Source organism: Panthera uncia, chromosome E1 (assembly GCF_023721935.1).
Source record: "Panthera uncia isolate 11264 chromosome E1, Puncia_PCG_1.0, whole genome shotgun sequence".
NCBI classification, from domain to species: Eukaryota; Metazoa; Chordata; class Mammalia; order Carnivora; family Felidae; genus Panthera; species Panthera uncia.
In genome coordinates, this window is record NC_064814.1 from 41705489 (window position 1) to 41716008 (window position 10520).

The window sequence follows — 10520 nt, forward strand, 5'->3', positions numbered from 1 at the left end:
TCTCAACCAAGCTCAGCTCCTGGAACACAGTAGTTGCTTAATAGATGTTTGTGAATAAATGATGTTGCAGGGGTGGAGGTGGGAGGGGAGGAGTGTCTAAAGCCCAAGGCAGGTCATTGGTGCCAAATGAGCTGTGAGATGGTGAAGAAGGGGACAAGTGCTCCTTTTGGGGGAGGGGAGGTCATGGCAAGCTTCAGGCAGTGTGCAGGTGGACTGAAAACAAGTCTTTTTAAAAAAATTTTTAATGTTTATTTATTATTATTATTTTTTAATATGAAATTTCGAATTGGTTTTCATACAACACCCAGTGCTCATCCCAAGTGCCCTCCTCAATGCCCATCACCCACTTTCCCCTCCCTCCCACCCCCCATCAACCCTCAGTTTATTCTCAGTTTTTAAGAGTCTCTTATGGTTTGCCTCCCTCTCTCTCTTTCCCCCCCCCCCTCCCCCTCTCCCATGGTCTTCTGCTCAGGATCCACATAAGAGTGAAAACATATGGTATCTGTCTTTCTCTGCTTGACTTAGTTCACTTAGCATAACACTCTCCAGTTCCATCCACATTGCTACAAAAGGCCATGTTTCATTCTTTCTCATTGTCAAGTAGTATTCCATTGTGTATATAAACCACAATTTCTTGATCCATTCATCGGTTGATGGTGAAAACAAGTCTTAAATAAGTTTTAGGTTTCCATCAGTGGAGAGGAAGAGGGAGGACAGCCAAAGTTGAGGGAGTGGCTTAGGTAGAGGCAGCGTGGTAGAAAATGCAAGATAGTTTGGGGTCAGTGAGAAGACTGGTTCTGGGGGAGCAGTAAGTCCTTGCAGAGATGTGAGAGGAAGGGTGGGAGCAGGCCTGAGGCCAGGCTTTGTGGTCACCTGAGCTGCAGGACATCCTTGGTGGCTATACTGAAGGGTTTACCCCATCACAAAGGTATCTGCACCCGAACAAGGGAGTCTAGAATTATTAAGGTGGATTTTCTTTTTTTTTAATTTCTTTTTTTACGTTTATTTATTTTTGGGACAGAGAGAGACAGAGCATGAACGGGGGAGGGGCAGAGAGAGAGGGAGACAGAATCGGAAGCAGGCTCCAGGCTCTGAGCCATCAACCCAGAGCCCAACGCGGGGCTCGAACTCACAGACTGCGAGATCGTGACCTGAGCTGAAGTCGGACGCTTAACCGACTGCGCCACCCAGGCGCCCCATTAAGGTGGGTTTTCAAGCACTATAGCAAGTGGTAGTAACTGAGAGGGGCTCACTGCTGATTCAGAAGGCTGGAGGGTGGGGTCTGAGTTACAATGGCTATGTTAAGACTGAGGACCAGAGAGAGGGAAGAGGGGCTCTCTAATCCCAAGGACCTTTGCAGCCTCTGCCCAGACAGTACCAGACATCCAGCCCACATCCCTGGAGAAGCCAGCTTCACTTCCCCACTTCCACACAGCCCATCAATTTGCAGGATCACAGGCACACTGGTGACTTATTCTGAAGTCTCTCCCTTCAAATGGATGACACTTGCTTTCTGAGTGAGAGGAGAAGAAAATTAGTCTCCTCCAAGATAGCTTTCAAGGCAGAGGAACGTCTTCTGTGGAGCCAAGGGGGTTTGGGGACTTCAGAGAAACAGGGGCAAGAGGCTGCAGAGATTCCCAGGGGCACAGATCTGCCTGCTCGCCTCCACCCACTTCTCGGAGGGGGCTCCCAGACCTGGCAGGATCTTGAACATTGTGGGATACCATGCTCTGGCCAGGCTTCAAGGAGTATCCCAAGTCAATTCTTTGAATTTAGGGGTAGAAGGAGAATCCTACCCTGGTAAATGGGGAGTCCTGGTTCCTGGGCATTTCCTCCCACTCCAGGAGCAGGACCACACCAGCTGGTAGCAAGAGCCCAGGGTGGATGGAGACAGCAGCATAAAGTGGTTTGATGCGAGCTGCTTTCCATCTCTAAACCAAGGCCTCCAGCCTGCCCACCCCCAGCCAAGGCCTTTGATCCTCCACAGCTCCATAAATGTTTAATGCCACTGGCTGGGCAGAAATGAGGCAGGTGCTGGGACAGAGAGACTGGGAATAGGACTTAAAATCCACAATGTTGGCTAGGTTATTTTCACGGAGGAGCCCTGCGATGGGTGGGAGGAAGCCCTCCCCCTCTGTGTGACAGGAGAAGTCCCAAGGTTCAAGTTTGTGGCACTAATAAAGGAAACTCTTTGAAAACCCACCAAGGGGCTGAAAATAAAATGAATAATCAATTGCAAAAGCCCAATCCCGAGTTTGATTGAAGGAGAAAGATGGAAAGTTAAATGACAATCAAATGCAAATACAGCTCAACAAACACCACGGCAATTACCAGGCGCAGGAACCACATGGTGCTTGCAGGCAGCAGGGGTTGGCAATTTGGAAGCCTGGGCCTGTGCAGAGGTGATGGGCGTGGGGCCATTTTAATGGACAATTAAATAGATGCAAAAAACCCCTGCATCTATTTTGCATATACTGCTAATGAGTGGGGATCCAGAATCCTGGCATCCAGAGGGAGGTTATGCCAAGTTCCGGAGCTGCCTCTGCACCATTTCAGAACAGAAGAGGCCCGGAGTGCTTGGGAGGTGAGACCAGGGTAGGCACAAGGATCAGAGGACCTTGAGAGGGTCACTCAAGTCTCACTGGAAACTCCACACCAGCTGCTGCTGACCGTAAGAGGGTTGAAGTTGAAGGGAGCCCATGGGGTCTTGCAGGAAAGGGCTCAAGGTGTTGGCCCTCCAACAGCCCAAAGGCCCGGTGAGAGCAGCCTTCTCCTCTAGATTTGCATAATGTTTTGCATCTCATTTGAATGCTATTAATTTGGTGTCAGGCGAGGTTGGCACGGTGTAGAAAAGAGAACATCTGGCCTTCTCCCTCCCCTCTGTACCCTGAGGCTCACCCTGAGCCTAGCCCTCCCTAACTTGGGGAGAATGAGGCCTCCACTTGGACCACCCACCGCCACGTTCCTTGGCACTTTGGAGAGTCCCTTGGTGAAGCCAGCTCCCAAAGGCCAAGGCTGCCTGAGCAGTGTGGCCACCTGCAGAGTTATACTGAAGGAAGAAGAAAGGGTCCCTCGAGGTCACTCTCACCAGACCCAGAGTTACCAGGGGAGGGTGCTGGCAGTCTTCTCCCCGAGCAATCAAGATGGTTTGGCTTGGAAAGGGTCCAAAGATAATAACTCGGAGAGGGAGGGAACAAAGACAGGTGATAATCCCAGAGAAATATAGAGGGCTCTAGAAATAAAATTCCCTGAACTCAATATTTCTAGTGCTTGAACTTACATAAAATACATCTGTCCAGAGACACTGGGTTAATGGTGGTGTGGCTCTGGGACTGGGGGCCTGGTACCAGGATGACGGCCATATGCTGAGGGAGTGGGTCACCTGTAAGGTGAGCCCCTGAGAAAGGGGGAGAAAGCCTTTTGTGTATCCTGAGGCTGCCCCTGGCAGCTGGGCCTCAGAAAGCTACAGTGAGCTGGAGGATGGGGGTGGGAAGAGCAAAGCTTCCCAGGCGTCCCCAAAGGGGTCTTGGTTCTTTCCTATATGGAACCAGTTAGGATGCCCAAGTGACTTCTTGCCTGGGTGGTCTACCCTGGAACCTTGGTCAGTAGATGTGAGAGTATTTATGCATAGGACAAGCAAGGAGGAGGTGCCACTGACCAGAAGGTGGTCCTCCTTCTGTCAGGGAGAGCCCCTCTCCCCTACAGAACCCTGGCCAACTCCATCCACTTCTGAGAACTAGGGCAGAATGAGGGTGGGGGAAACATGAACAAGTATCCCAGCCACACTGACCTCACACCCCTGTCCCAAACAGCACTTACTCTGGGTCAAGCCATGGCTGGGGGCAAAAGAATACTCCATATCCTTTTCATGACTGAGACAAGACTGGGGGGTTGCTTTGAATAATGTGAGATGATAATTGAGTTTTCCCCTTTGAGCAAACCCAGGCATGAAGCTTTGGAATTAGATTGCCACGTAGGGGCACCTGGCTGGCTCGGGTGGTAGGGCATGTGACTCTTGATCTCGGAATTATAAGCTCAAGCCCCACGTTGAGTGTAGAGATGACTGAAAAATAAAATCTTAAAAATAAATAAAGAAGGACTGTCACATGCATTTAAAGCAGATTCATAAAACATTAGTATATTCTCAGTTGGCCCCTGAATCCGATGGGCTATTCCTGACCTCTAAGAATAAGAATACTAGCACCATTTATTATTTACTATCACTGGGCATGGAGTTGGGGTAGGTCCTATGAGGTAGGTATGTTATTGTCCCCATTGTACAGATGAGGACACTGAGGCCCTAAGAGGCTGAGTGATTTGCAGGTAGTTCATGGTGAAACCAAGATATACTAACAAGGCAGAGCAGAAACGCACAGGTGCTGGTGGGCCTTTGCAGGGGCAGGTGTGGGAGGGACCTCAGGCTCCCTGAATCTGTGGGCTCTGTCCTGGGTTCACCTGCAGGGGGCCTGTACCTAGATTCTCTCCCCTGATGCAGTCCGGAGAGGGTAGGCTGCTTGGAATAGGCGAGGGCAGGGCTGGTCACTTATTAACTTATTCATTAGACAAACATTTATTAAGTATCCACTGTCCTAAGTGCTGGGGACACAAAGGTGAGTGAAAACAGTCACTGGCCCTGCGGGCTCGGAGCTCACAGTCTAGAATGAGAGACCTTACGCAGAACCACCTGACTAAATATAAACTGTGACATATCAGGTGCTCAGGGGAGGTTCACGGGGCTATGGAGGCCTACACTGGGGGTTGACTCGGTCAGGGAAGACCACCTTGAGGAGGTGGTGATTGAGTGGAAAGCCACAGGATGAGTGGGTGTTACTTGAAGAGGCAAAGGAAGTACATTCCATGCAGAGGGAACAGCATGTGCAAAGTCCTGGAGTTGGCAGGACTAAGAGATGATTACTGTGGCTGGATCACAGAGAAGTATGTGGTGGGATGCAGCTAGAGAAGCAGGGATGGGTGTAGGGCTCCAAAGCTCCAAAGCTCAGGGCTCCCAACCTGCCCGTGTGTCCATCCATTCATCTGTCTGTGTATTCCCTCATCCTACCCAGCCACCTACCCAATTTGTTCATCACCTGCTCACTCATTGTTTACTGAATAAGGGAACATTTTTTGTGCCAGGACCTGAGGGGAATATGGACAGGCAGAGCTCTCAAGGAGCTCCCAGACCAGGGAGGGGAGATAGAGTCTCAACTCACTGTCCTGCGGCATGTTTATCTCTATAAGGTGCTTAATCAGGATAATAAAGGCCCTAGAGGCTGTCTCCCATGGTTCAAGCCTCCTAAGGCAAGGCAACATCATCTCCTCCATGGGGATCTTGCAGCCACATGGCTTCTCCTGACATCTAATCTCATTCCTTTCTGCTACAAAAGTAGCCCACTTCTTACCACCCCAAGGTAGGGAGTATTTCTGATGTTTGTTTTCATTGACTCTTCTTTTGGGTCTCAGAGGCCTCTTAGGCTCAGGAGAACACAGAGAAATGTGGTCAGGTCTCCCCCAGATATCAGAATCTACCTCCGGACACTTCTTTTTCTGGGCATGAAAATAGGACAGAAACCCCAAATGTCCCTCAATTTTAGCTGTGCATTTCTACCCTCCACTCCTCCTTGAACTACTTGTCCTCTGCTTGTGACATCACAATGGTCTCTATGGCAACTGACTGTGAGGTCACCAATCCTTAAAGCAACAGAATCTGTGGGGCCAGACAATGGCCTGGAGGAGAGAGGGTGAATACAAAATGGGGGTCCAAGAGGGAACCCATCTCCTACTGGGCAAGTGTCACCCAAGACCTATGGGAGGGAGGAGGATTCCTCTTTGAGCCCCTTTGCAGAGAGGGGTAAAAACAGTTTCTTGGTCTTGTCCCTACACGGACACTGAGCCCCTCCAAAATTGCCCATGAAGGGAGAACTTCATATAGTCTGACTCAGACGGGCTACGGAGATTGATGGGGTTGCTGAAGAGCGTCTTGGGATCACTGACTTGGCTCTGTGGACCGCTGGGAAGTGCAGGTAGGAGAGGTTCTGGTCTCAGCCCCACTGGTTCGGAGGGTCTGACCAACACCTGGCATGTGTTTGAGCCTTGGCTTCCCCATCAGGGAAGGAGTGGAGGTACTAAGGAGCCTTGTTTCTTGACTTATAGGATAAGCAACAGATTGGCTTAACGCTATTGGGCCTGTCTTCCGTGAGCGAGTGGGGGGATGTTGCTGTGAGCGGGGAAGGGTGGAGGTAGGCGCATGCGGGTGTTTTGGGGTAAGCTGGGACGGCTGCTGGTTACTCTGAAGCCATGTTAGTGGTCTGCAAGAGCAAGACCCACTGGAAAGGGAGACGATGCTCATCAGGAGGCTGAGGGGTGTAAATGCTCAGGCTTGGAAGTCAGGTCCCTGTTCAAAGTGATCCCCGACTTACGCTTGTCTTGGGCAAATTTCTGAGCCTCTCTGGGCCTCCGCTTCCTTATTTACTAAAGGAAAACCATGCCACTTGCCTTTCGGAAAATTATTCCGTAAGATATCCTGTAGGAAGCCTTGGCATAGAGCAGGCACTCAATAAATGGTTGTTTTATTCATTTTTCTATCCCCTTAGCCTAGGGTTTTTGCACATTATATGTGCTTCGTTAATGCTTGTGACTGTAAGCACAGAGTGAAGAGTAGTGGACAGTGCTTAGAGCGGGGGAAGTCAGTGGGCCTGGGTTCAAATCTTAGTCCTTACAGCCTGGCACATGTTAAGTGTGCAGTGGATGGTGGCAACGGGGCTCAGTCTTGAGTGGGGCTGTTTCTGCACCTGCCACACAGCTTCTGTCCACTGTCAGCTTTAAGGAAGTGAGAGTTAATCCGTGGCGTGTCCAGAACTGGAGAGTGGGTGAGCCTTAAGACAGGGGCATAAGGATGGCAGTCTCCCCGGGAGAGGTCACCGCTGTCTGGATTCCTTCAATATGAATACTCAGCTCATGCCAGCCATAGGCGCTGGGGCCCCAGCTGGACTGGTGGTCTTTGAAGTCAGGGCCAGGCAGAGTCTCACTCATCTATGAAGCCCAGGCCAAGGCTTGGCACATGGCAGAGGTCCTGGTAGCAGCAGTTAAGGTCAATGGAGTTAGGTGATGTCTTAATAACCACATACTGGCTAACATGTTCTACGTACTCCCCACGCCAGGCTCTGTGCTAAGCTCTTTGCATGTTGTTGAGCCCCACAGCAACCTATGAGATAGGCGTTATTATCCATATTTGTTTAAAACGAGGAAAGAGGGGTGCTTGGGTGGCTCCGTCAGTTAAGCGTCCGATTCTTGGTTTTGGCCCAGGTCATGATCTCACAGTGCGTGAGTTCGAGCCCCGCATCAAGCTCTGTGCTGACGGCATGGAGCCTGCTTGGGATTCTCTCTCTCCCTTTCTCTCTGTCCCTCCCATCCCCCTCAAAACTAAATGCACATGAAAAAAAAATGAGGAGAGACAGAGAGGCTAAGTAACACAGCCCAAGCCCACACAGCTAGTAAGCAATGATGGGACTGGGATTTGAACTCAGGCTACCTGACTCTTAACTCCCATGGTAACCCAAGCCTCATGGGTCCTGTCCATCTATTTTGCCACATCTGCCACCACGAATTTCCTCCCCCACTGTCTTCTCCCAGTTGAGCCTCGATCCAGTGCAGCCCAAAGAATGCAAATTCTCCCCCCACCAGCCTCAGCCACCTGCCTCCCCCTCTACTGAAATAAAGCTGTGGCTGCCACGGCCGCCGCCATAGCCGAAGCCACCACCGGATCCCTTGCTTATTTCAAGTCCTCCTAAAGCTTGTTGAGTTCTTAACTTATTAAAGATAAGCACATGGAAATAGGGAGCAAATCTCTTTATTTATGACATAATCTCCAGCCCAGAAAAGCGGCAGGAACAGTGTTGCCTATATTAGGGAACCAATAGGAAAAAAAATCAATTAGATCCGCCAGAGCGCTTCGCTATTAACTTTCTTCTGATGTTTCTCTTAAGGCTGGCCATGGGGGTCCCTGCCAGCCGCAAGCTGGAGGAGAGAGGAGAGCTTTGCAGGAACAGAGGAAGGGATGTCTCCAGGAAGACAGCAGACCGGGCTCCCAGACGGGCCTGGAAGTCTCTCCATCCTGGGTCTCCTTCACTGCTCTCCAAACCTCCGCCAGGAAGTCCTTATGTTGATTAAACCCCCATGCTCCTTGCTGCATGTCAGCTAATGGCAGCTTGTTATTCTTTGCTTCGTGCAGACCTGAACCCCAAGTCTGATCACATTTCCTCTAGATCCTTAGAGTGGAGGATCCTCTTGTTTCTGGAAGAATGCTTTTCTGGAGGGGCTCTCGTTGACTGATCTTTAACAGAGTTGTCTTCTGCTGGGTAACACTGCTTGGGACCTGCCGCCACCCCCACGAGGTCTTCATGTTCATCCACCTGCCTCCGGGAGCAACTTCTAAGCTGTCTCCGAGACACAGGGCTCTCCCTTGTTCCTGAGAGCCTATAGCAAGGGGGACGTCCTGATTCCCATAGTAACCCAGGTTTCGTCTCCTTAAAGGCAGGGGATAATGGCTTGTGCACTAGTTTTTCCTCAAGGCCAAGCAGGTAGCAGGCGCTCAATAAATATTCATTGAATCAATAATTATGATAATAGCAACTCCATCGATTGAATGCTTACTCCGTGCCAAGGCTGAGCAAGGCAGGTGGGTTTTTTTTTAACCTAAAGTAGGACCTTTCTGCTTCTCCCTGAACCAGAAGAGGCTTCCGGTGTTTTGTTTTGTCTTATTTTTTCAGCCAGAGGCAGAGGGAACAGAAGCTCTGAGAAGCAAATATTATAATCCCCATTTTATGGAGGAAACAGACGCAGAAAGAAACAACTTGTCCTGGCTCATAAGTGAACGATAGGCTCTCTCCATCCACGTTTAGCCATTGGGAAGTCCTTCTTGACTTGTTTCAAGTCTTGTTTCAGTAACCCCAGTTCCTTCTCGGTCCCATGGAAGCAGAGAACGGCCCCACCTCCCATGTGGATTTGCCTCAGTTTAGGACTGTCCACTAGCTCTTTGCATAGAGGAATGAATATTAAACACCAAACCTCACAGAGGCCAGCCCTGCGGGGCAGGCAATGAACCAACCCTCCTCATGCCTGTTCATTATTATAATTAATATTGAGCCGCGCTTGGTGGTGACCTCGCCCTCACCAGGTATTTGGGCTATTTTAGAAGCTTATTCAGATCAATGACAGACAGCTCCAAATAGATAAACTCACTGCCATCCAGACGAATCAATTGTAACACTGCCGTCACAACAAGCCCAAGAAATCAATCTGATTTCAGGCGACATGGTAACTCAGCACTGGGCAAGCTGGTTTTAATTTCCGTGTGGCTGAGACCCAGCTTCCTCTGCGCACTGGAACACCCCACCCTCCCAGCTGGTGTTCCAGGTACACAGGTGCCCGGGCGGGCCCTCAGAGGACCCAGGCCAGGGAGGCAGTCACAGGGAGGACAGGACGCTTAGGAGGCCGTGTGACCTTGAGGAAGGCTCTTGAACCCCCAGACCCAAGAGGAGCTGACTCAGACCCGCTGCTGGGATCCTTGTTTTGCTGGCTTCAGCTCCGATTTTTCCGCTGCCCTCTGCAAAAACCAAACCTGGAGGCCTTTCTGGGCTGCCTCCCAAATCGGAGAGCTGTAGCGGTGGTCTGCCTACCTCAGGCAGCAGGACGACGGCCCTTCTTGATCCTGGAGATGGAATCTGTTCTAGCAGCGCAGCAAAAAAGCTCCCCAGAACAGATACAGCCATTTACCGGGTGCTCACTTTATGTCCAGGCACTATGCTAAGTATTTTACACGACATCTTAACCCTCCCAACAGCCCCAAGAGATGGGGAGCCATTCTCCACGTTTTGTAGAAGAGGAAACCAAAGCTCAGAGAGTTAAGCAACTTGTCCGGAGTCACACAGCTTATAAGTGATGGAGTCTAGATTTGAACCCAGATCTGTTAGACTCCCTTCCTCACGCCTTAGCCACCAACACGGTCTTAAAGCTGACGCCAGAGATGCCCAAGGGAGACTGTCTCAGGAATTCTCACAATCAGCAACCGTTCCCTGAACTTCCACCCCGATGTTCTAGGTCCCTGAGTTGAGGCTGCTGAAGAGACGGGAGGGTCAGGAGGCCAAGCTGGCCACCTTCCCACACCACACCTCTCCCCTTCCCTCCCTCAGTCCTGTTAATGTATCTAGGTGGTGAGGAGCTGGGCCCGGGACGGGCAGCAGTGTGTTCTAAATGGCCGAGGTCAGGGCTTTCCAAATATATTTTAGCTAAGAACCTCTCTAGTGGGGAGACACCTTACGAGGAAGGCGAGGATACCAGCAGATGAAAATGGAGCTGGTCAGACGGAGAAGGGGGCCTGGGAGCTCTCCGTTTCCGTCCTTCTCCCACCCCCAGCCCCACAGCAGCAGCCCTTTCCTCCTGCCCTGCCCCAGGTGGTTCCATCAAGCCCTGGGCCTGGCTCCCTGCGCATCAGGTTCAGCACCTTCTGTCCTCCCTGAGGGGGG

General features: G+C 50.8%; 2 protein-coding genes across 3 annotated transcripts in view; one reads left to right on the forward strand and one right to left on the reverse strand.

Moving 5' to 3' along the window:
• The window catches only part of SEZ6 (seizure related 6 homolog), a 37836-nt gene extending 32613 nt beyond the window's left edge, over positions 1-5223 (reverse strand). Inside the window, exon 1 of the mRNA XM_049635344.1 lies at positions 5211-5223. Within this exon, the coding sequence (XP_049491301.1) occupies positions 5211-5223 (13 nt within the window). The remainder of the gene's footprint in view (positions 1-5210) is intronic.
• Positions 5224-5680: 457 nt separating this feature from the next.
• The window catches only part of PIPOX (pipecolic acid and sarcosine oxidase), a 40706-nt gene continuing 35866 nt past the window's right edge, over positions 5681-10520 (forward strand). Inside the window, exons 1-2 of one of the 2 annotated variants that reach the window (XR_007459181.1) lie at positions 5681-6020; positions 7983-8197. The gene's annotated coding sequence lies outside the window, so the exon portion shown is untranslated. Of the gene's footprint in view, positions 6021-7982; positions 8198-10520 lie in introns of those variants that run through there. The other variant, XM_049636683.1, reaches the window with a different exon arrangement.